Source organism: Bacillus rossius, chromosome 8 (genome assembly GCF_032445375.1).
Source record: "Bacillus rossius redtenbacheri isolate Brsri chromosome 8, Brsri_v3, whole genome shotgun sequence".
NCBI lineage: Eukaryota > Metazoa > Arthropoda > Insecta > Phasmatodea > Bacillidae > Bacillus > Bacillus rossius.
In genome coordinates this window covers 59,569,730-59,595,327 of record NC_086336.1, presented here as the reverse complement: position 1 = coordinate 59,595,327, position 25,598 = coordinate 59,569,730, and the positions used below count along the sequence as shown (strand labels likewise).

Genomic DNA, 25,598 nt, shown 5'->3' with positions numbered 1-25,598 from the left:
TGTGGTGTAGGATGTGTGAACCATGAAATGACTTCATAGCGGCGCAGGATGAGACGCGCAGTGACTAGACGTGATAACACACCATATTTAAATAAATGAGGTGTAGGATGTGTGAACCATGAAATGACTTCATAGCGGCGCAGGATGAGACGCGCTGTGACTATACTTGATAATACACCATATTTAAAAAAATGAGGTGTAGGATGTGTGAACCGTTAAATGACTTCATAGCGGCGCAGGATGAGACGCGCTGTGACTAGACATCATAATACACCATATTTAAAGAAATGTGGTGTAGGATATGTGAAACATGAAATGACTTCATAGCGGCGCAGGATGAGACGCGCTGTGACTAGACGTGATAATACACCATATTTAAAGAAATGAGGTGCAGGACGTGTGAACCACGAGATGACTTCACAGCGGCGCAGGATGAGACGCGCAGGGACTATACTTGATAATACACCATGTGTGAACCACGAGATGACTTCACAGCGGCGCAGCCTTGGTGCCGTGATGCAAGAAGCGTACCTTTGCCGTACGAGACGTAGTCGAAGACGGACTCGATCTCGTCGGGCGTGTACACCTCGGACGTGATGGCGCGCGTGGCGACGTACGCGTCGGAGGCCAGCGACGGCTGCAGCTTGAGCGTCGCGAACTGCTCCTCCAGCCGCCAGGAGCGCTGCACCCCGGCCGCCGCGAACAGCTCGAAGTAGGAGGCGAACCCCTCGTTCAGCCACGTGTAGGTCCACCACGCCGGGCTGACCAGGTCGCCGAACCACTGGTGGGAGAACTCGTGCGCGATGGTCGTCGCCACGTTCTGCCGGTCAGCCGTCGTCGACGCCTGCTCGTCGAACAGGATATCGCGGTCCCTGCGGACAATAGCGCCGGTTGCAACAGAACCCTGAACTACTTACTTCAGACGAACACCAACTTCAGCCTGCGGTGACACACCGTCCGAACATCATTGACGAGAAAGGCAGTTGGATCGGCGCCCTCCCATGGCGCTGTGTCGGGTACTGGCAACCGTCCCGACACAGGGGCATGTGAGAGATCTCACACGGAATGACAGAAAAGTTTTTTTTAATTAATTTCCGCCGTGTTTTTTATTGTGTGGACACTTAAAAGTACAAGGATATATTGAAACAACTGACGAGGCTTTGTTCTGGCTGCTGGCGCGGCGGTGATTCAGAATGGATATGTTATTCTCGGTAATGGCCCGCAGAATGGTTTATAACCATTCATAAGGCAGAATGGAACATCTAAGGCCAAACACTCTCCCAAGGTCATATTGTCATGCCGATGGATGCTTGGAAAGTAAAAAGATAGAAACAGTGCTCCTAGAATACCCTCACGGGTTCAGCTCTATGAGGAGGAGGGGGTGAGACTAGGCCGGGTTTTGCCCGGAATAACATGTCTGAACATCTTAAACCTAAACAGGTTGGCAAAAAAGTTCAGAACATCTCTTCTACATAAACCTATGATTCGCTGTTGCGTGTTGAAAGTATAAACCGTCATTTTCTTGAAGAAAAAAAAATATATAAACGAGTTGGAGAATTTTCCTGCAATATTTTACAGACTGCAACAAAAAATATTGGCTGTCGTGCAAATGATGTCTGACACGAATCAATTTATTTTCGAAGCACATTTTTCTGACGACCTCTTATTCACTGTTTCGTCAGCTGTTTCTGCCTTGTAAAATCACTAATATAATTATTTTAAAAAACATGCAGATTCATTTTCGGGCCCTAATATGTTGCTTGGATATTCTAATGTTTGAACTCTGTCCGCATTAGCCTCCTATCTTTTTCTGGAAAGAACCTAGTTTTTCAACCGTCCTGTTATGTATTATAGCTAGTACTGTTGCATTTTCTGCGATGAAACTTAAATTTACTTAAATATTTTTATCTTTGTTGACACCGAGCCTGCTGAATCACCTTCGAGTTGACAAACATTAGTTAAACTTGACGCCATTTACTACAACTGCAGGACATAAAACCTAGATTTATCTTAGATATCGCGTTACCAAACACTGTTGACATCAACACAATTAACGCCTCATCTGTAGTTTAACACATCTAATTGTTTACCTCTAGTGTTTTCACCTATCCTGTCACGGACCCAAAATGTGGATAACCATCCGAAAAAATTTTACCTTGGTTGACATTGGGGCTGCTATTTCATGAATGCGTCAGCAACCACCAGTTTTCCCAAGACATCAGCTAAATTGTGGCATGTGATGGAAGCCGAGGTGTTCCTGGTGTAGCGGTCAGTATTTTTTCTTTCGCGAAAAGATTCCGAGACTAGCTGAAAGTCAAAACACTGTAACATCGTCTGTGTTTCGTGACTGGGTGAGATTCTTTCAGGTACACGACGATAGTTAAAAACACCGATCACAGTAATTCATTGCGGAACCAAAAGCGTCCTGAGTGTGCTCAGCCAGATAAGGCAACTACTTCTCCCGCAGACGGCCGCCGATCACAAGGAAGAAACCGCTGGTGCGCGTGTACCTTGTTGCAGTCTAATAGGCGTTCCGATTTATCCGCGAAAAATTCCTGCCCCTAGTGATGCCTAGAGACCCGGAAAATTCGCGGGTTCAATGACCTCCAGGAAGACTCCAATATCCTCTACATACTCGGGCAAATACCAACTGTTCATTGGCTGCTGACTTGTAAGTCGTCTCGACAGGGTGGCCTGTGATTCGACACTTCTATGAGTGAGCGTCTCTAATTGGCACTCAGTCCTCCAGATCAATAGTTAACCAATGACAGAAGCAGCACTAAGGTATAATTCTTTGAATTTTAGCATAATACGAAATGAACCCGCGAATTTTCCGGGCCCCTAGTGATGCCTCACCGGTATGTCACCAGCCCCCAGTTCTCCATGGCCCCGGCCGAGAAGTCCGGTATGGCCGCCTCGTCCATCTTGGGCAGCGGGAAGGGTATGCCCGTGAACTCCTCCATGAACTCCAGCAGCGGCCTGCTGACGTTGAGGGCGTAGAGGACCTGCTCCTGGGCTCCTGGACGGTGCAGGACGCTCACGTTGTGCCCGGGGTCCGAGCTCCTCTCGAAGTCCGACACGATGAAGGCCAGCAAGTACGTGGACATGGGCGGCGTCTGCGCGAACGTGTCCCGGTAGAGGTCTTCCTCGTCCTCTCTGCGCGCAGGACATCCTTGGGTGATCACCAAGATCAACACAACAATGTTTCATACCAGATAATCATTGAAATCTTGCTGGGCGTTTCAGAAACAACTATGATTTACAGTTTTTAGAGTTATACATAATGCAAATTGATAAACGCTGATAAGTAGGGACACCTGTATTTCGCGAATACATTTCGTTTCTAGGTACACCGCAAAACACCGTAGTTTTTTTTCTTGTAGTTATTGGCTGTGGTCGGCGAGAGGTGTTTTCCCGCACTTGACGGGGCCAATGGGAATGTCGATACCGTACTGCTGCACGCTCACGATTCACCATTACTCTAAGAAAAAGCTACAGTGTTTTGTGACATACCTTCACACGAAATGTATTAGCGAAATACAGGTGTCCCTACTGATAAGTAAAGTACTCAGCGGTGCAGTTTCAATTATATACTATTTGGTACAAATTTGCTATTTTTATAAAGAGTGCTCTTTTGATTATTCAAATCAACGATTTACGCTAATGTGAAAAAAAAATATTTTCTTCATTTTAAGTTGGAGTGTTAATTAGGTCTTAATCACCCTAATTTAAAAAATTCAAACTTAAAGTATGTTATATATGTTAATGCCATGAATCTTAAACCATCAACAGCAGGAACTCCTAACCCTATAGATTACTGGCTAAGTTTTAAATGGGTAGTTACAGTTACGTGTATGTAAAGTTAAATATTCATGTAACAAAATATTCAATAAAAATTATGTTACTAAGTTTGTGTTGAAGTTCGTAAAATTGTAAATGATGGAAAACACTCTTTATTAATATTGAGCTCACTGCAGATCAACATTAAACATAGTAAATTAGGTTGAATCAGTCAAATGAACAAAAAGAAAGTATTCTTTAATGAATTCAAGTATATTAGTTCCCCTCGGCACCCAAAAACAAAGTTACTTGAAGCAATCCTCTTTATTTTGTGCGGAAAGAGGAATTGGAAACAGTGGAGTGTCGGTGCAGCCTTACACTGCAGTTGTGTTAACCAGCTCCATGTTGCTGACTGCTGTGTAGTTGGAAGGACGCTCTATGGACAGGGTGATCCGGGCCTTCATCGCGGGTTCGTCGAAGCAAGGGAACGCCCTTCGAGCGCCCGTCGACTCGAACTGGGTGCTCGCCAGCCATCTGCAAACACAGTAGGTTAAACTACCAGTTGAAACCATTTCATAAGTTCTGCAATCTTTAAAAATAAATATATTCAAGCATCACAGCTAAGAAATCTGAACATATCCAAGAACTTGCATCTCACCAGTCATACCAAATAATCTTAATATTATCTACATTTCTTCGCCCAGTTCAATTTTAGTTTTTTACTTTACACATAACAAAAGCTTGAGAACAGGATATAAAGGCTGAAACAGTCGACACAGTTTAATATAAAGCAAAATGTCTTCCACGCAAGCAGCATGAAGAAATTAGCTTACGTTCAATACAAATTACAACCCTTTCGATGAAGGTTTGCAGAACATGTCTGTCTCTCATCTAGTGACACGAAGAAAGTGGACTTTTGCGACTTTGCCACGGCCAATTTCTAAAAGAAAATCACCAAATCAGTTACAAACCGTCCAAACCTGTGACGGCAAATGTTTCCGTTAAATTTTATTCCGCTCACTCAATATGGTTCAGTGTTAGAATTTTTGGCCTGTTGTAACTGCTTTGATGATGTCATACCACAGAGGTAAATAAGACCGAGCAAGAGCGGCACGAGTCTACTTTGCTTCGTGTCAGTTTTAATTTGCTGAGCAGCAAATTTAATGCGTCTTTCAGAGCATTAGTTTATTAAATGACTTCAGGCTTTCATGCCTTGATCTTTTATGCCCTTGGTTTATCTCATGCTGAATAACTATCGCAACAGAATGTGTGTTGATTATTGTGAAATATAAATTTCTAAGCTACCCCAACACATGCACTGAAACACGTATTTTAAATATGGTCACACTGGTGATTCAAGACTTTTGGCAGACATTTGTGTGTTTTGAAGAATTAGCAAACAAGTTATCCAGCTTGCACTAACGATAGTAACTAATGGGTGTGTTGGTACCAGTGATAATGGGCACGTATCAATAGTTGAACTAAACTAATATAATCTAAGAAGTGTGCACAGTTGCGTTATTTAAATAAAAGAGCCCATGTAACTGAGTACACGTGGTAATCCAAACCTCGAATCATATCGTAAGGGGTAAAAATCGGCAAAGAGAGAGAAATAGAGAAATAAGACAATTTTCTAATTAAAAATGAATTTTAAAAAAATATTACTCATTTCAAAATAGGCTCAAACCCCGTTGCATTTTTCCTCTGCCCAAACACTCCCTTACTAGACGTCAGCAAGTCGGGGTGGCGTCAGGCGCAGGCGGGTCCCTACCACCGCGACCCGCCTATCCCTGCAGGGTTCAACGTGTTTAGTCACGTGGGAAACGTTTCACAGCTCTGTCCAACTCTCCTTCCTGAACCATCCCTATGTTTCCCGTAACCAACCTTCTTGTAATTAATGCATGAAATTTTGCATCCCGCATGTTAAGTGCCCAGTGGTTTTTTTTCCCCTGTGTCTATGCGGGTTTCATCTGGGCCCAACTTATCTATAGCTTTAAGTCTAGAGTTAAGAAGTGAGGGGAGTTAGTCGTGGTGCCAATATTGTAGCAAGAGCTGGTCAATCCCCTCCTAGCACATGATGCATGCTACCTCTCCAGCATGAGTATAGCGTATAAGGCTTTCGGCTTGAGACGCACTTAGGAGTCTCTCCCCAACCCAGACCCCTCATAAACACACTTAGTTTTTAGTTAGGTTAGGATTAAAACGTTTCACAGAAAGATTAGGCCTTGAAATCGTGCCCCAAATATGTAAATTGTTGTATGCGGAAGCAACATCGGAAGGGGACCGCGCACCTCTTGGTCCCGTTGGCGAGGTAGTAGCTGCGGTAGAAGCCGTTCATGTCGTCGCGCAGGTGGCCGAGGTAGGCGAGCCTCACGTCGTACTCCCGTCCCGCCTCGAGGGTCCCGTCCAGCACTAGGGTGTGGATCTGACGGGCCCCGTCGCTCCACTGCTCCCGCACCGCGATAGTCCAGCTGGAGTTGCCCGCCGCGCGCACGACGGCCGAGGACTCCTCCAGCTCCAGGTCGCTGGCGTGAAGCACCACGCGGTCCGTCGCCTCGTCGGCGCGCACCCTCACCTCCACCTCGCCGTCGAAGGTGAAGTTGCCCTCGGAGAGATGCGGCCTGACCTTGACGCGGTACGACAGCGGCGACAGCGACGTGGGGAGGCGGTACGTCTGCTTCACTGCCCTCTTCAGCTGCTCGCCCAGGATCCTGGCCGAGGCGAAGTTGGACCTGGCCAGGACCAGGTACCTGTTCACGTCGCCCGTGAGGTTCATCTCCTCCTTGTGGTCCTCCAGCACTTTTTCCAGCTGCGAACAACAACAAAATCATGTCATGTTTAATTGTAGCAGCAGCCGGCCTGAAGATGTACAGCTACGATGTCTGAGGTTCCCCATTTAACTCGGATTTTATTTAGTTCGGTGAGTTTGGTAGGGTTTTATACGGGAAGCCTAAGATGTACATCAAGTTCTGTCCCTGCCCCAACACGCCCGAATATTCACCTTCGGCCAACCTCGGGTTTATTTATATATATATTTATGTTTCTCTGTTTATTTTAATCTAGCTATACTAACCTAACTAACCGTCCATTGTGTTTTAAAGTGTTTTAATGTAGCTAACCTAACCGCAAAAAATAAAACAAATCCCGATGTTGGCCGAAGGTGAACATTCGGGCGTGTTCGGGCAGAGACAGAACTGATGGGCATCTTAGGCTTCTCGGTTTTTACACCACGCGATCAAGCATTACCTGAGTCTAATAATGTTTGTAGTGCTTTCACGGCCATTGTCTGAAGTAGCTTGGCTTCTGGGTTTGTACCTGTGTCCTTGACAAATAATTCACCAAATTCACCTAATTATTTGCCAAGGACACGGCTACAACCCAGAAGCCAAGCTACTTCATTACCTGAGTCTGTTTTAAGGTGGCAGAACTTCCAAGTGGGCTCCAAACCATTCGGCGTACAATAATTTGAGTTACACCAGCTTTTGGCTTTGTTGTTTCCAGACATAAAAGTTTCAACGCATGAAGTGAATCCACCAAACAGAATATTGTGGTAGGGGTGAAAGTGCTTGACTGCCAAGGGAAAAATGTCGGATTAGTGATGATCAAAGTTTAAACATTTAGCATTGCTCATAAGCAGTGATTCATAAATTTATTTTCTTCGGAGTCCGCTGTTATTTTTAATACTTATCTGCGCGATTGTAAAAGGTAAAAGTTGTACTTCTTAAAATGAGTGGAATATAATGAGTGCTAGACTACAGAGTAGCCACTCATTTTCATTTGCAGAAGAATGACTTGCCTTGTTGTATTGCTCCTGCGTCCATATGTAATTTGAAACCATCTCCACCATTTCGAGGGCAGTCTTCGTGTCATTCTCTCTGAAATCGCGAATTAAGTTGCATTTGGTAAAGCACACATTCTCAATGCATAAACTAATTAAATTAAAAAAATTATTAAAAGATTATATCAAGTCATTAAAAAAAATGAAGTACTTACAAACTGGTGATTTCATCGAAGTACTTTTCAAGGAAAGTGATGTAGTACTCTATGCCCTTGGAAGAGCTGAATATCGAAGTCGTTACGTAACTAGCATCCTGGTCCCTGATACCGGTATGATTGTTCAGGGATTTCATTATGTACCTGGAACAAAATAAGTTCATTTATCAAGTATCATATCGTTTTACGATAGATTATTTGACTTAAGTACATTTACATTAGGCTCTCCATCACAATAATTTTTTTCTATCATTTTCAACTTATATCTCTCCTGGAAAAGCCCATTACATTGTTAATGCTTTATATCTCTCCTGAAAACGGCCATTACATTGTTGATGCCTTCTATCTCTCCTGGAAACGACAATTACATTTCTGATGCCTTCTTCGTCTCCTGGAAATAGATATTGCATTGTTGCCTTACGATTTCAAGTGAGTGTAGTTTCCCATCTGACTTGCATTCTCTGTGAGCATCAACAAGGCACACGGGCAATCACTTTGTTTGGCAGGTACTAACTTGGAAACACCAGGATTTCACGTCGGACAGCTATCCGTTGCTTGCTCAATATTTGGCACGACAGACCTGTTGTTTTTTTATGTGTAACATCTTATCTCTCGGTATACGACATTTGGTAGGAGTAATATTTTTAATGGAACGGAAGTCACGTAGAACGGAAATGTGTAACCACGTTGCTGCCATCTGTGGCAGCAACAAAAGTTCACGAAGTCAAAATAAACTTTATATTATTAACTTTTTAATCAATTTTAATCAAATGGATAATATTTTAATAAAATTCCTTGTTGAAAATCAGGTCCAAAACTGGGGTTATGTATTTTTACCATTATTTTTTTTTTTTTCGTTTTTATTGGAGCCGTTTCATTATACAGTTTAACCATTTGCTCTGAAAATCGAATGATTCGATAGTCGACGTAGCTGCTCCGGCAACGAATTCTAGCGGTGGTTGCGGATAGTACCTACGTGTGATTCGCATCAAGATATGCAGTTAAAAACACGTTTTCCATACGTTTATCACCCTAGACATTGTTTTAAATAACCCTGCGTTAAATTTCTTGACATAGATCCGTATTATAAGTGTATTTGCAATACGAGAACACATAATTTGTTCGTTGCCGAGGTTAGATGTTACACATCTCTGGCTAGTACTGAAAGACTCGTTCCCCCTTTTTTATATATTTGTTTACTCTCCGGATGGACAATTGATAAACATTTGGTACCCTCAAGCTTTGCAATAAAAGAGTCAAAAAAATATATATTTTTAATAATATTTGATTGTTTGTTTTTTTATCTCAATTATATCTACTGTCTAGATTATATTTTTTAAAAAAACTATTTCCGTTCTATTAAAAGAATCCTCTTCAAGACACTGAGTGTTTTTTTTAGGTAGTTATGACGTAATCAAAACCTAAGAAACGAAGTAGTTCTCTTTTTTTTTTTTAATAGAATAATGCAAGACAATGGAAAACACTAGTTTATATACATACAGTAAGTGGAAAGCCTACAACTCATGTAGTTTCGGTTCCCTGCAAGAATTTCCGAAGATTTCCGAAGTATTGCGTTTTGGTATTAACGCCACTTCAGCCGCTAAATCAGAAGTTTCCAATGAAAACAAGCATGTTGTGACTGACCTAACCTAAACTAAACCTTCGATTTTTTTTTTAATTTCAATTTTTGAGAGAAATCCGAAGTTGCACGAACGTGGCAGCGAACCGAAACTACGTGAGTTGTAGGCTTCCCTACAGTAAGTAGTGTTAGACTACGTCATCGTTGCTACTTACTCGTGGGACGCCTTCTCGTCGCCCGTGCAGCCCAGCACGTCCAGTAGCAACACCTTCTCCGTGGCTACCTTGGTGGTCAGGTAGCGCCTCCACAGCGCGGCGTAGTCGTCGTAGCTGCCCGCCTGGAGGCCGTAGCAGTACACCGTCCGGCGCACGTCCGGCTCCACCCTGCGCATGCGCGAACAATATGCTTCAGCACCGCGGATATACATAGATAAAGACAGGTCTGGCAACTTCCATAGCTTTGGCGTGTCACGTCCGCTTAGTGAAGCTCGCGGCGGCCTTCCGAACTAAAGGCGCTAGTAGTAGTTGAACCCATCATTAACAATGTATTGAATGGGAGTTTCCCATATAATATGATATTATTCCAAATCCATCTCAATTTGTTTTTTTTTTTAAATTCCCCAAATTACTAAATTTTTTTTTTCATTTGTTCGGGTGCTTAGTAAATGCCTAACCTGTACAGGAAAAAAAAATTGCAAGCTGCAATACCAGGATAATTAAGAGTTGAAATCTTATTTATATCAAAAATAATTAGCTATTGGATTATAAATCACATTTGAAAGAATGGCACTTGTTTTGAAGATAAAAATGTAAAGCAAACGAATATTCTTGATTCAAATATGCAATTAACAATCCATACATGCTTTCTTGTCGGAGATCCCAGTTTTTGTTGGGATTTCGCAATCTCAACACTCCAACTTTATAGTAAGACAGAGAAACTTCCGTAAAAATCATCAATGTTATGTTAAGTTCTGTTTCGCGTTTTTTTCTTAAAGGCAAAGTCAAAATAGCGCGAAGCTGAATCTCCAATATCACAGACGAGACAGCAAATATTTTCATGCCAGTTAATGGCATCAATAAATTTTACAGCGTGAACCACACTTCTAAATAGTATACTTATAGCGTCATGTACCCAGAACTCACTTGTTTTTCTCCGGATCGTTCAAGAAGGCACTGAACTTTGAAACAGCTGTTTCCAAGCACGAAGGGTGGCCTAGGTAGCAAGCCTTCTGCAATATCAGACTCCTGAGTAATTTTGTCGTGTGGTCATCTGTAGACTTCACGTTGAATCCGAGTTTATCGTAAGATGGCTTAATGAGACCTAGGGCAAACTCCTGAAACAAACATGAAGAAATATATATTTTTTTAAACTATCCTGTGTTATTAAAAATAATTGCTTTGTTTGTTCAACTCAAATGATCACAAAACCCTCACTAGTTAAATATTTTCTAACTTTATTTTTACAATGAGGAGTTATTTTAACCATGAACTGTGTATATCTGGTAACTACAGTAATAAATAAGTAAGTTTCATTACAATAATATATTAGACTTCTGGTTTCACTCTCATTTCAATTTTGAAGTCAAAACAACCAGTTTTATCAGTTAAACGGATTAATTTAATGATTATTAGTGTATGATTATTGAAAGTAAAAATGTATATTTTGTTGAATTTAATTTTTTTAAATGAAATAATTATTTTTAAAAAGGTTTGCATATTTATGTTCACGCGTTAAACGTTATATCTCTTTTGTATTTAAACACACTGTACTTTTTTTTTGAAATTTATTATAAATTAAATTTAAACATGTGCCTAAAGAAGTATAACATAAAAAATTACTTCTAGACCATGTGACCACTGACTAACAATCAGTGAGCCTCCGGAAATGTTGAGTCAGTACATTCTGAGAGAAGTTAACGAGAACGAGGGCTCTTGCGTAAAGTGTAAGTGAGCAGGAGAGTGTATTGGCATATCAGCGACTATTTGAGTGATGATTCATTTCCCATGTATACTGGCTTAGCAAGAGAGTTGTAGTTGGGCCACATAAGTAAATTACACTGTGAATAATGTAGTGAAATAATTTATATGTAGCTGTAGTGTATTTGAAAGATTTCTGACATACATATATTATTTCCCGGGCTATTTTAACACATGTTATTTGGATTTATTTTAGGACATTTAAAAATTTTTAATAGTGACCTTGGATATGCTGGAGTCAAGCGACCCCTTTGTCTGGTCATCGAGAGTGGTCACGCACAGCACCGCCCACAGGATGCAGTCAATTTTCCCGGGAGAGTCCCAGATCTCCGGTAATAAAATAAACGTAAGAGTATTATACGACATTGTACCTGGAACACACTGTAATCTGGTGACCTCCTAACCCTGTCGTTGAAGGTAGTCACGCATTCGAGTGGTGCCCCCTACAGAATGAAGTCCATCTCCCAGAATAGGTACCTGATACCAGGTAATACGACATTGTACCTGGAATACACTGCAATATGGTGACCCCTTACCCTTGTCCTTGAAGGTGGTCACGCATTGGAGCGGTACCGCTTACAGAATAATGTCCATCTACCAGAAGAGGTACCTGATACCAGGTAATACGACATTGTACCTGGAATATTCTGTAGTCTGGTGACCGCTAAACCTTTTCGTTGAAGTGGTCACGCATTGGAGCGGTACCACCTACAGAATAATGTCCATCTCCCAGAAGAGGTACCTGATATCAGGTAATGCGACATTGTACCTGGAATACACTTTTGTCTGTTGACCCCTTAACCGTGTCCTTGAAGGTGGTCACGCATTGGAGCGGGACCGCCTACAGAATAATGTCCATCTCCCAGAAGAAGTACCTGATCCCAGGTAATACGACATTGTACCTGGAATACAGTGATTTCTGGTGACCTCTTAACACTATCGTTGAAAGTGGTGGTCACGCATTGGAGCGGCACCGCCTGCAGAAAAAAAAACCATCCCCCAGAAGAGGTACCTGATACCAGGTAATACGACATTGTACCTGGAACACGCTGTAGTCTGGTGACATCTTGACCTTGTCGTTGAGGGTGGTCAAGCCCTTCATCGCCGCTGCCCACGGGATGTAGTCCGTCTCCCGGGGCAGGTACCGGAGCAGCCCCACCACCAGCCCGTAGTCCAGCCGGCCCTCCTCGGCCAGCGTGAAGGCGTCGTTGAGGATCTGGGCGCGGTTCACGGCCGGGATGACCTTGAACTGGTCGCTGTCGAGCTGCCGCGCCAGCAGCCGCCAGTTGGCCTCGTCGTAGCTCACGCGGTAGAAACCTGCGCATGCGCCATTCCGCCGATTTGGCTCGTGCATGTCACTAATGTAAGCGATGCCGATCACACGATCTGGTTTTAATGCTTAACTGTTTATTTTTTACCCAAAGTCTAGCGCTCACCTGTTTGGTGGACGTTGAAGATGACCCAGTCGCCATCGGCCACGGTCAGCCCCTCCAGCACTTTCTCGGAGTCGTTCCTCGTGAGCCAGTCGACGGCGGAGGTGCTGTTGAAGTCCGGGTGGCTCTTGGTGGCGTACGTGAGGGGCACCCACCAGGTTTGATTCGACGTGACTTGGGCACCCCTCCTGAACCTCTCCTGTCAAGGTGATTCATTTATTAATACATTAATTTCACCATCCTACCTACCTCCTTCTCGGCCACCAGCGTAGTTTGAGCACCCCTCTTGAACCTTTTTTCTGTAGGTGAATCGTTCGTTCATTCCAACGCTCAACATTTTCGGCCATCAGAATGATTTAGGCAGCCCTTTTTAACATCTATTGTAGAGTGGATACATTTGTTCATTAATTTATTCCACCAACGAATCATTTTCTATGCCACCAAAGTATTTTGAGCATCCCTCTTTAATTCTATTTTGAAGGAAATACATTCATTCATTCATTCCATCACCTAACCATCTTCTCTGCCACCAAAGTATTTTGAACAGCCCTCTTTAATTCTAGTTTGGAGAAGATACATTCATTCATTCCATCATCCAACCTTCTTCTCGGCCACCAACGCGTTTAGAAGCAGCCCTCTTTAACCTATGTTGTGGAGGAGATACATTCATTCATTCCACTTCCCAACCTTCTTTTCGACTAACAGCATGTTTTGAGCACCACTCTTGAACTTCTGTTGTCCTGAATTCGGGTAAAGCGATCTGTGCCAAAAAGTTTGTCATCTTGTGGTAACATTGTCACCTTTCTGGATAGAAAGTGTTCTGAACATTGGTTAATACATAAAGTATATAAACGATTTCGCATAACTTCATCCAAATCCATCATCTCTTTTCATGAATGATGTAATGAATCAACAGACTTTTTTTAACTGTGGAGACATATTTCTGGGCCACTTCTTACCTATCACTGTTCTGAACGTATATTCCAAGAGGAAACACGCCTCAATTTAAATTTAGATTTTCATGGTTTCATCTAATACATCGAGGTCGTTAGAGACGGCTTGACTCTTTTGACTGTTCCAGGAGAAATTATCGGAAGGAATCGGCCCTGTAAATTGGGACCCACCTAGTCAAGGGAACATTTTTTGTGTTACTGAGGCGGGATGATAAGTGTGACGATCGCAAGATGTTTCTAGCGCGGTATCGCCTCTAAGCGCAAGGGTCTGAACTGGCGCGCAGTCTTCTTTTTTACTATCATATATATATATATATAACTTTATCGTGAAATAAGGCACATTCCAGAAGAAAACCGATTGTTTTAGTGGCAGATTTTAGTTTAACTTACTATCATCAATATATGTAGTATTTTACTATGTAGAATTTAAAGTGTCTTTTCACGAATTACTGAAGCACGTGATCAAGGTAATTAATATATAGTCATTATTACATGTGTTTTATATTTTAGTGATTATAATGGCGAAATTCGCTATTTTTAATGACGAAATTTACTTTATTTATAGCAACATAAATTCTTGCTTTACCTTTTAGCTCGGTGGCCAGGGTTTTTGGCTGGTGTACTACAAATCCCTGGGTTTGATGCCCCTGTGGGGTTGCGGAATAATTTTAACTCGTGAAAAATGTTCTTCCCTTGGTCCGGGACTGGGTGTTGTGCTTGTTTATTTCTCATCCTCACTGCCGAAGGCAACTGAAAACCACTGCAGAATCACCTCGCCTGGCCTGTCCCTGTATCGCCGTAACCATCTATCTTCGGCGATGTTTAAGCTGGTTCCCCAAATATGATACAATACTGGATATATTGATGACAGTTAGAAAAAAAACTGTCACTAAAGCAGTCAATATTCTTCTGTAATGTTCCTAAATATGGAAATAAAAATTACTACCAATTATTTTTTGAATGCAGTGACTAGATCCAAATATTTTGGTTTTATATTCTGATTAGTTTTGTTGCTATTGGTTTATACATGTTTTATTATTCCGGATTAATGTATGAAAATACCCAAATATCAAAACAATAATTTTTTTTTCGTAATACTAAACCTACATAAGATTTTAAGCTGTGGAAAAAAAATTATATAGTGTGGTTTAAGTTGGTTTCTAGTGCCAACAAATATTTAAATTTAAATCTCACCTTTTTTCACTGTATTATTTCAATACTATACATGCGAAATAAAATTATTTAATTTTAAATCTCTGCCTCGCCATGACATCTACCTTCGGTAACGTCCCGGCACCTAGATTAGTCCGACCTTACGGCCGGCGTACTCACGTTCCTCTCCCACATATGCGCCCTTACGGGTAGGGTGGGAGTATCTTCCAGTTCTCTTTGATTAAACATTCCAGAGCTATAAGTAAACAGAACTGCTAGGGATCGCTCCCTGTTGTTTGATCGTGAGGGTACTAGTGCTTCGGCAATGACCAGTGGCTGGGGCCACCAACCCAGCATAGTCACCGCCTCAGCCCCGTAACCTCGCTCAGCTGACCAGACAGTTGGCTGTGTCCTGAGCCCTGAGACTTTGTCAGCACTGCTGGTGCCTTCCCCGATCTCCCACATCACGCCGGGACCCCTCAGAACACCCGGTGAACCCGTGGTCCGGTGGAGGTCCTATCCAAACCTGTGCCAGCTGTCCAGGCTGGTACCGGAGCTGTGTCGTCGCTCACCACGTCGACTCCGCATCGGGCTAGGGAACCATCGGAGTCTGCTCCAAGCGATCGGAGCGCCCAGCCGCCGGAACGGCGACCTGACGTACGTACCTGTGACACTTTGACCGTTCCGTCGGAGTAGTTCCTCGTCACGGTCAGGACCGGGAACCCCGCCTGGCGGGCCCAGGAATCCAGGAAGTCCTGGAGATCCACGCTGGAGTTGGTGAAGTCCTTGTCGTACTCTTCAACCAGCGAGTCGAACAAGTCCTGGTCTCGCGCCGTGCTGTTGGCACTGCGACAGCATTCCGAGGTTCTCGTTGCACGCACAGCCCTTTCTGCCTCTGGACACTGGGTGGATTGAATGGTTTACTAATGTGATTCGTTCGTGTTATTATGCAAGCAGTCGGACAAATAAATACAAAACCTTTTTTTAAAATACAATTTATAATAAAATGCATTCAATTGTTATGTTTTAAACAAATATAAGTCCGAAAAAAAAACCTTATTTTTCTCACATATTATTTATTTGTATATTTAAGGCCTGCTATTGTTTTTGCGGATGGATAGAAAATACTCATACATGACCATTGTGTTTTTTTAGTAAACATTTTTTTTTTTTTGCATTATGTAAACTAACTATACGTGTTTTGTCATTCGAGTGATCGTTTCCCTCTATAACTAACCTTAATTTTATTTTTTTATTGTAAAACATATAACATAAAACATGTTGACAGGATGATACGAAATTCGGATGGAAATAAAATAATAAGTAAATGAGATGAATAAAAACAAACCTGTTGACTAAGATTAAAAACAATGTATACAATTATTTTTTCTTCAAATACATAACTTTATCACTTTTTTTTCAAAACATTGGCATGTTGAGACAGTCGAATTTTAATACCATTCACCGAGAGTAAAATCTTATTTAAAATTTAATATTCTCATTTTTAACATTAAAATAATTTTTCTAGAACATTAAAGGCTAATTTATTGTGCTGGTTTAATTTTCCCTTACTACTAGTACTTAATACACATTTAAATATTTGACAATAATGCGAAAAATTTAAAATTAAGACTATGAGAATTATCGAAAAATTGTTTGAATATCACCGTTAAAATTAACAATAAATTTTAGTGCAGCTAAAATAAATACTTACTTGGCTATTAAATAGTTAGTGAGGCCATTACGAAACGTCTCGTGGGTCATTACATGTTCAATCATACGGATCACGGAACCAGCTGTAAAAAAGATCAAAAACAAACCTTGTGTTTTCTTATCACCGATGTATGTTCATAATAAATTAGTATGACATATTTTATGTTTATGATATATACTCTGAATCACCTGTAAAAATGAAGGATAGGAAATCTTTTAGTTGTTTTATGTAATTCAAAATAATTAAATTAAGTTTTGGTTGAATAATGTTTTACTTTGCAATGTCATTGTTGTTCTAAAATGATTTTTTTGATGAGTTATACGTTTTAAAATATTGTTTTTGAATGTATTTCTACCCTCTTACACATTATATTACCTAAGAATTTATGTACGCAGAAACAATTATATAACTAAACTATTTATGGATACCGGGACCGATTTCCTATTTCTCCACGCTCAGGGATTCTGCAGCCAGCACTTCATGGGATTTAAGTGATTGGTCTAAACACACCAGGTAGTTAACACGTAGCTCAGGAACTCTGCAGCCAGCACATCGTGGCAGTATAGCGGGTAGCCTACACACCAGGTAATTAACATATAGCTCAGTAACTCTGCAACCAGCACTTCATGGCAGTATAGCGGGTGGCCTACACACCAGGTAATTAACGTATATCTCTGAAACTCTGCAACCAGCACTCCATGGCACTATAGCGGGTGGTCTACACACCAGAAAAATTCACTCGTTCCGATTCCTAGTAAGCCTGACAGCAGTGCGGTTCGTAAAGTCCCGTTAGCTCGTTTGCCAATGAAAATTTTACGTACGGGTTCTGATGAAATTGTACTACTTAATTAACAGTCCTAACATGCATACAATATGAATGGAAGTACCTGTGGAACAACCTATTACACGATAGTTAACACAATTTTTTGAATTTTTTTTGACGTGACATCGTCTAATAAATCGATGAACGCCGGCTGCACGCACGAAAGAGGATGACTCATTGTCCCGTTACGCACATTATCCCGTTAAGCTCATAGTACACTTGCGCCGCATCTATCTCTCTTCCACTCTATTGAAACAACCATCGATTTGACTTTTTCGAGGCACATTAAACTTGAAACACTCCCATTCGTTTCCTACTTTTCCTATCATCGTCCTATCCTTAACAGAGAATAACACAGATTGGAAGAAGTTAAATAGCAAACATGTATAAAAGTTATAGTTAAAATAATCTCTTCGTTAAAGTAATGAACATACTTGAATTAATGAGTGCAAAAAAAGTAAATTTATCAATTAAATTGTATATTTCATTTCACTCCTTCTTTGTATCCATACGAAATAATGATAATTCAATAAAAATGATTCAATTTTATTCATAAAAGTATGCAATCATTTCATCAATGTTTCGTTATGACGTTGTCACGTTAAACTATCGTCCGTAAACCGACTTTACAGACAACCAAATTTTTTATTTTGCTTCATCTCGATTACTACTCGATTAAATAGTTGAGGCGAGCTGTTTGTAAGCAACAGGTACACGCGCTTGGGGGGGGGGGGGTTGCCCGCATTGACTAAGCTGTTCTGTTAAACGAAATCGCAACGCTCCGGAGCAGAGGCGTAGCAACTAAATTTCCAAAGGGGGGGCAATATACCATTTTATAAAGAATCATCGATCCCCCCTATTGAAACGGGGGGGTCCGGGGGTTTTTCCCTTGGGAAAATTTGTATGTCAAGGTGGAAAATGGTGCTATTTAAGCAGTTTTATTATCTAAAAATTGATTACACAGCACTTTCTTTGCCCCCGTTTGCCCCCACTTCAAGGTTTCAGAGGGGGGGGGGAAAATACCCTTGCCCCACCCCCCTGTTCTTGCGCCCCTGCTCCGGAGTGACGTTCGAGCGCGTTTTGGGAAAGGGGTCTCTGTGATCGGTGGGCGTCTTCCTCTCACCCTTGCCGTACGAGATGGTGTCGAAGGCCGCGCTGATCTGCGAGGGCGAGCCGAGGCTCGGGAAGGTCATGGGGTGCGACTCGTACGAGTCCGCCGCCAGCGAGCTGTGCACTTCTTCCACCACGAACTGCTCGTCCAGGCGCCAGTCGGGCTCCACCTGGCGAATAACATTGCAGGTGCGCACGTCATATGCACGTACACACAAATAAACATACACACATACATACTCATACACACAACACATTCAGACAGTTGAATCTAACACTACATATGCATTTACACGTAAATAAACATACGCAAATACATACGCATATACACAACACATTCAGACAGTTGAATCTAACACTGCACATGCATGTACACGTAAATAAACATACACACATACATACGCATGTACACAACACATTCAGACAGTTGAATCTAAAACTGCACATGCACGTTCACGTAAATAAACATACACACATACATACGCATTTACACAACACATTCTGACGGTTGAATCTAACACTACATATGCATGTACACGTAAATAAAAATACACATATACATACGCAATTACACAACACATTCTGACAGTTGAATCTAACACTACATATGCATGTACACGAAAATAAACATAAACACATACATACGCATATACACAACACATTCAGACAGTTGAATATAACACTACACATGCACACATATATGTTCACATCATATGCATGTACACGTAAGTAATCATACACACATACATACGCATGCACACAACACATTCATACAGTTGAATCTAACACTACATATGAACACACACATATGTTCACATCATATGCATGTACACGTAAATTAACATACACACATACATACGCATGTACACAACACATTCAGACAGTTGAAAATAACACTACATATGCACGTACACGTAAATAAACATACACACATACATACGCATGTACACAACACATTCCGACAGTTGAATATGACACTACATATGCTGTACACGTAAATAAACATTCACACATACATACGCATGTACACAACACATTCCGACAGTTGAATATGACACTACATATGCACACACACATATATGTTCACATCATATGCGTGTACACTGTCGCGGTTGACACTCCCGGTGTCACACCACCACAAGTTAGACACCCGTCTGGGAACAGCCTTCAACACTCCAATCTTGTTTATCTTTTTTAAGTTATTATTTTGCACGCTGCTCCAAAAAACGAGTGCCCCAAAATTCATAAATAAATTATTCAAAAGGTTTTTAGAAAAGCAAGAGATCAGATTAATAGTATTTAAAATGAAAAGAACGTAATTACTCGAAATGTGAAAAACTTTAATGAGACCATTTGCGCATGAGCATGGTAAGGAATTTAAGTTACGACCAAATATCAAAAAAATTACAATTATATCTAAAACCATTAGCCCTATAAAGTTATAGAGGCTTTTAATATAGCCACGTTTTAATATATACCAATAAATAATAAATACTGCAATAAACGCATAAATAAATTCAGACATTGATACAAAAACCGTTCTAAATATATATATATATATATATATATATATATATATATATATATAAATAATAAATAACAATACTATTCAAGTAAAAGTTAGTAAAAATTAATGTCTCTCTAAAACATCTTGATTACACCCGGGTGAATTTATTTTACGGCGCTTCATGGCATGCTTGATGGAAGGTTCGGTAAAAATGAGTACGAGGACGCAACATACACTCGACGTGGGAAATTAGGGTCTTTTGGCAAAAAACATTTTTAAATTGTTCACTGTTATGGTGGGCAAAGTTTATATCAACGCCCCGGGGTTACAGGGGCAAAAGTTCGGAGCCGGAATCACTTACTTGGATTAAACGTTGTACGTCGCATCCCACCCCGGACCTCCTGGCCCGGAGTTTAGCCGGCTGTACTTTAGCACACATGCTAAATGCTTCATTAACGAAAAAGGTAGCGTAGACTTTTCATCCTCTTGGCAGCACCCGCCACAATCTAAGTATTTGCCGAAGTTCAATATACGTCAGCTGATTTATGTTACAAAATATTCACGAGTCCCCGCCGGCCCAATACCACGAGCCATCACCCGCGCTCGTCACGCCCGAAGCGCATACACGTCCACCACGGCGATCAGCTGACGACTCCCTTATACAGCTCATTCCGTCCCTCTTGACGTATTTTCCCCCACCACCTTATTGCCTTGGAACAGTCCATTTCAATCTTCACGGGGGGGAGCGTCGTACACCGTATTATGATTCAAAGTCCAAAACGATATAATTAAATATCAAGAAACTAAACCATTTAAAAAAACATAATATAAAAACATATTTAAAAATAAGATTAACAAAACTTATAAAAGACCAATACTTATAAAAAAAGAAAAAGGGCAAATACTAAAACTAAAATTACGTCACAGCCATAATTCAACATTAATTAAAATAAATATAAAATCAAGTGGCCATGCCACCTATGGCCACAAATCTCCCCGGCCAAAAAAAATCTAAAAATAGTAACTAAAATACATAATCTTACAACTACCTATGTTCCACGTAAGTCTAGAACACTTAAAGCAACATATAATAAGGCAAGTATGAAAATTAGAGAAAAGGAGAGTATTAGAAACAGTCTCAACAGTCTCAAGGCACAATTAAGATGCTTCACAAGATAGAACAACACGTAATTAGTACACACTCGTGGAACAGGTACAACTATGAAAAACTTAAATCAGTAAACTAAACAAAATTTAATAAACTTTTCCTAAACTTACATACTCATTACCTTTTACCACAAAATTTCTTAAGATGCGTAATATGAGCTTTTCGCACTCTTAACTTATTTCCTACTTCTTCGAGCAACACTGTTGCTGGGCCTAGAAATTTCTTAATAATAAACGGCCCCCCGTATGGACTTTGCAACTTAGCGGCACGGAATTTGGCTTTGTTGCTCTGCCAAAATTGACGGCACACTACTTCTTGACCCACAGTGAAAGGATTGGGTAGCCGGTCTTTATCATATTGAGACTTCATTTTAAGCCTCACTTTATCCATATTTGTAGCAACTTGCTCCCATAGCTGCTCTAATTTTCGGGGGCTGTATATAAGCAAATTATCGGCTTCCAACCCCCAAATATTTAACAATGGATGGCATAATTCACGCCCTATAAATACATGCCCGGGGGTTACTCCTGTGGCACTATGCCTGGTCGTATTAAAGACCAAGTTTAAAAAAGGTAAATATTCATCCCACTTGCGTTGATCGCGTTGGTGAAAAATGGTTAGGGCAACTTTAACATTTTTGTTTACTCTTTCTACCAAATTCGGGTTTGGAAAATATGGACTAGTATTAATATGCTTTATGCCCCAGCTTAAACACATACGATTAAAGGTTTCACTATTAAAATAACTAGCATTATCCGAAATGAGTTGCTCCGGGGCCCCGAATAAACTCCACACTTTTTCTACCAAATTCTTCACCACTTGAGCACTTTTCATATCGCGCATAGCCAAAAATATGCAAAATTTACTAAAGCCATCTACCAGTATAAGTAAGCAATTATTCCCTTTCATAGACCTGGGTAAGGGACCAAAAACATCAATATACGCCCTTTCCCATGGTCGAGTAATTTTCTCCACGGAGTATTTTCCCACTTTAGTGTTACGTGGCTGTTTGGCCAACTGACAAAGTTCGCATTGTCTCACATACTGCTCCACGTCAGACCGCATCCCAGGCCAATAAAATTTGGCCGAAATTTTTTCAAAAGTCTTTTCAATGCCCCCATGAGCCCCTACTACGGAGTCATGAAAATATCTAATGACCATATTAATTAATCCTCTCGGCACATAAACTAACCTTTTTCCATTTTTTATGAAATACACTTTATCTTTAATAACCTGAAAATCTTGAAATTTAGGTTCATGAATACCCGCTCGTATCTCACTAATTTCCGGGTCCTTACTTTGCCATTCCTTCAAATCTACAAAACATTCGGGAAACTCTCCCAACACGTTACAAACTACCATATCCTCAGCTTCACTACTCCCATCTAATTCATCCACCTCACTATATTCTTTCTCAGTCTGAAAATCTTGAGGATCATACATTCTGGATAACGCGTCGGCAACGACATTTTCACTACCTTTTACGTGTCTGATTTGGAACTTAAAACGGGTTAGGCGCATTATCCACCGCCCTATTTTCCCTAATTGGCGGGGGTGGGAAAATAACCATGTAAGCGCCTGGTTGTCGGTACAAAGCTCGAACTCGGCATGTTCCAAAAAATTTTCAAAACGTTCTACAGCGAAAATACAGGCCAAGGCCTCTTTCTCATACACGCTATATTTACGTTCATGCCGATTAAGGGTACGACTGACGTACATCACCGGCTGCAAGCCTTTAGGACCTTCCTGTAATAACACCCCGCCCAATGCTAAACTAGACGCATCCACCTGCACAATAAATTTTTTGTCAAAGTCTGGCAACGAGAGTATTGGGGGTTCCGAAAGGGCTTTCTTCAGTTCCTTAAATGCTCTATCTTGCTCCTCTCCCCATACAAAAGCTACACCTTTTTTCTTGAGATGATTTAAGGATGCACAAATTTCCGCATAATTCGGAATAAATCTACTAAAAAACCCTACCATTCCCAAGAAACGCATAACCCCTTTTACGTTCTTAGAGGGAGGAAAACGCACGATCGGTGCCACTTTCAAAGGGTCCAGTTCTAACTTCCCATTTCCTACCACAAACCCGAGAAAATGTATTTGGTTTTTGGCCCAACAAACTTTGTCAGGATTAATGGTAAATCCCACAGATCGTAATTTTTCCAACACTACCCTCACGTGCTCGACATGCTCCTCTAAGGACTCTGAATAGATACAGATATCATCAAGAAAACTAAGCACAAATTTAAACTGCTCTTCATTCAAAATTTTCCCCAGAATACGTGATAGGCATTGAGCACCAAAATTTACTCCAAAGGGGACTCGTTTCCACTCGTAATGACCCCAGGGGGTGACAAACCCCGTGTACTTACGACTGGATTCGTGCAACATACACTGATGGAAAGCTGAATTCAGGTCCAAAACCGTAAAAAATTTAGCCTTGCTCAAATATTGCAATAGAACTTCTATTTTCGGCATGGGATGGGGATCTAATAGCACCTTCTGGTTCAACAATCTATAGTCCAGCACAAGCCTATATTCCCCTGGCCTTTCCTTCTTTACTAAAAATGCGGGTGATGCATACGGTGAGTCAGAATGCGTAATAATGTCCTGTTCGAGTAAATCTCGAATAATACCCTTAAAAGCCTTCATTTTCGGGGGAGCACACTGGTATGGGGCACATTTTATTGGCACTTCATCTTTTACTTTAATGACATATGGGGCCAACTCACATTTCCCTATCCGAGTAGTAATAACATCCTTAAATTCCTCTATTACCTGCTGTATCTTGTCGGCCTCTCTTTCACTTAACCTTTCCCGTGCCTCTTCTATCCCCCCACACACCATCCTTTTAGTCTTAGGTTTTTCTAACATTATTAGATGCCGAGGTTCAAATCCAAAATTCAATTTTCTCTGTTTACAATCAATAATAGCCTTAGTATCGCTCAGGAAATCCATACCTAAAATTAAATTAAATATCAAATTAGGTATCACGTAAAATTTTCGGTCCCAGGAAAATTTTTCAACTTTTATGTGCAAAATAATGCTTGATTTACTTTCATATATTTTACCGTCCGCCAGTTGAATTTTTAAGTGACAGGGGTTCACTTTTCTCTTCCCTAATCCTTTTTTTTATTTTCATGCATTCACCCGCGAATTTTTGATTCACAAAACTTTGACTGGCTCCCGTATCGATTAGGCTAGTAACCTTCCTATCACCCACTTCAACCTTCATACAAAAATTATTGATATTTCGCATTACCATTAGTCTGTGTTTTTCCTTAAACCTATATTTCTTATCACGCGATTTTATCCTACACCAATTCGCGAGATGTCCCTCTTGCCCACAATAGCCACATATTCTCGGCCCTCCATCTCTTTGGTTACAATTCCGGCTTAAATGCCCAAATTTCTCACAAGAAAAACATACCTTATGCTCAACCTTCGCTCTCTTACGTGGCCTTAAATTATCTGCATCATTTTTATTATCTTTAATTATACAACATTTAATAAAATCATTTTTTCTTTGCCTTAACTCGTAACCCGGACCACTCTTCTCTTGTTTACATTGCCGCACATAATGCCCTGGAACATGGCATCGGTAACATGTTCGCGTAATTACCTTCTTCTGAAAATCCTCCCTCTCGCACTCAGCAGTATCATTTTTTATACCTTGAACACCCTCTCTCTTATTATCGACGCGCGCGGTCCTTTCGTACTCTACCCGCGCGAACATTAAATTATCCACTTTCGCGGCCCACTCTAATAATTCACCTACCCTTTCAGGTCTCTTTAGGAATGAACACTCCCTACGAACTTCGGGATTCATATTCTCCAAAATTAAACTCACCACTTCTCCCTCCAAAAAATTATCTTCAAAAATTTTCGCATATTGCAAAATTTCCTGCACGTAACTACCCATTGACTCATCCCTTCTTTGAAACCGATTCACATATTGATGGATTATCCCGTATTTAACCCGTCTAAGACACATGTTATCCCAAAGTAAACCCTTAACCTCTTTCCAACCTAAATTTTCCGCGAGTCCGCGCGCGATAATAGTCCGCCCCACACCGGCGCATTTACCAACTATGCATTTAAAAAGGCTGGTCGCGCTCGTAAAAATGCGCAATTGCAACAATTCCTCTACGCCTTTACAAAATTCTAGCAATTCCATGGGACCACCCTTCTGCAAAAAAGGCAACGAGTCAATCTCTTTAATTAATTGGTTAGCTTCTACTTGACTCACCACATCCCTTTCTTTTGTGCAAACAGGCTGAATATTGTCGCGTCCCCCATGTAAATTTTCTTTTATCATTTCTATTAATTTGAGCCGTAGTATCTCTACGTCATCATCGTCTTCGACCACTACTCCTGCCGCTTCTAAATTAGCCATAATTCCGCCCCGCT

The 25,598-nt window shown here is 41.0% G+C and overlaps 1 protein-coding gene across 1 annotated transcript in view; it reads right to left on the bottom strand.

Moving 5' to 3' along the window:
• The window catches only part of LOC134535043 (uncharacterized), a 63,064-nt gene that overhangs the window by 18,479 nt on the left and 18,987 nt on the right, over positions 1–25,598 (bottom strand). The window contains exons 6-18 of the mRNA XM_063373879.1: positions 18,527–18,683; positions 16,581–16,662; positions 15,532–15,712; positions 12,765–12,960; positions 12,368–12,645; positions 10,495–10,685; positions 9,568–9,735; positions 7,774–7,917; positions 7,577–7,655; positions 6,072–6,589; positions 4,159–4,314; positions 2,857–3,156; positions 532–872 (exon numbers count right to left, since the gene is read on the bottom strand). Of these exons, the coding sequence (XP_063229949.1) occupies positions 532–872; positions 2,857–3,156; positions 4,159–4,314; positions 6,072–6,589; positions 7,577–7,655; positions 7,774–7,917; positions 9,568–9,735; positions 10,495–10,685; positions 12,368–12,645; positions 12,765–12,960; positions 15,532–15,712; positions 16,581–16,662; positions 18,527–18,683 (2,791 nt within the window). The remainder of the gene's footprint in view (positions 1–531; positions 873–2,856; positions 3,157–4,158; positions 4,315–6,071; positions 6,590–7,576; positions 7,656–7,773; positions 7,918–9,567; positions 9,736–10,494; positions 10,686–12,367; positions 12,646–12,764; positions 12,961–15,531; positions 15,713–16,580; positions 16,663–18,526; positions 18,684–25,598) is intronic.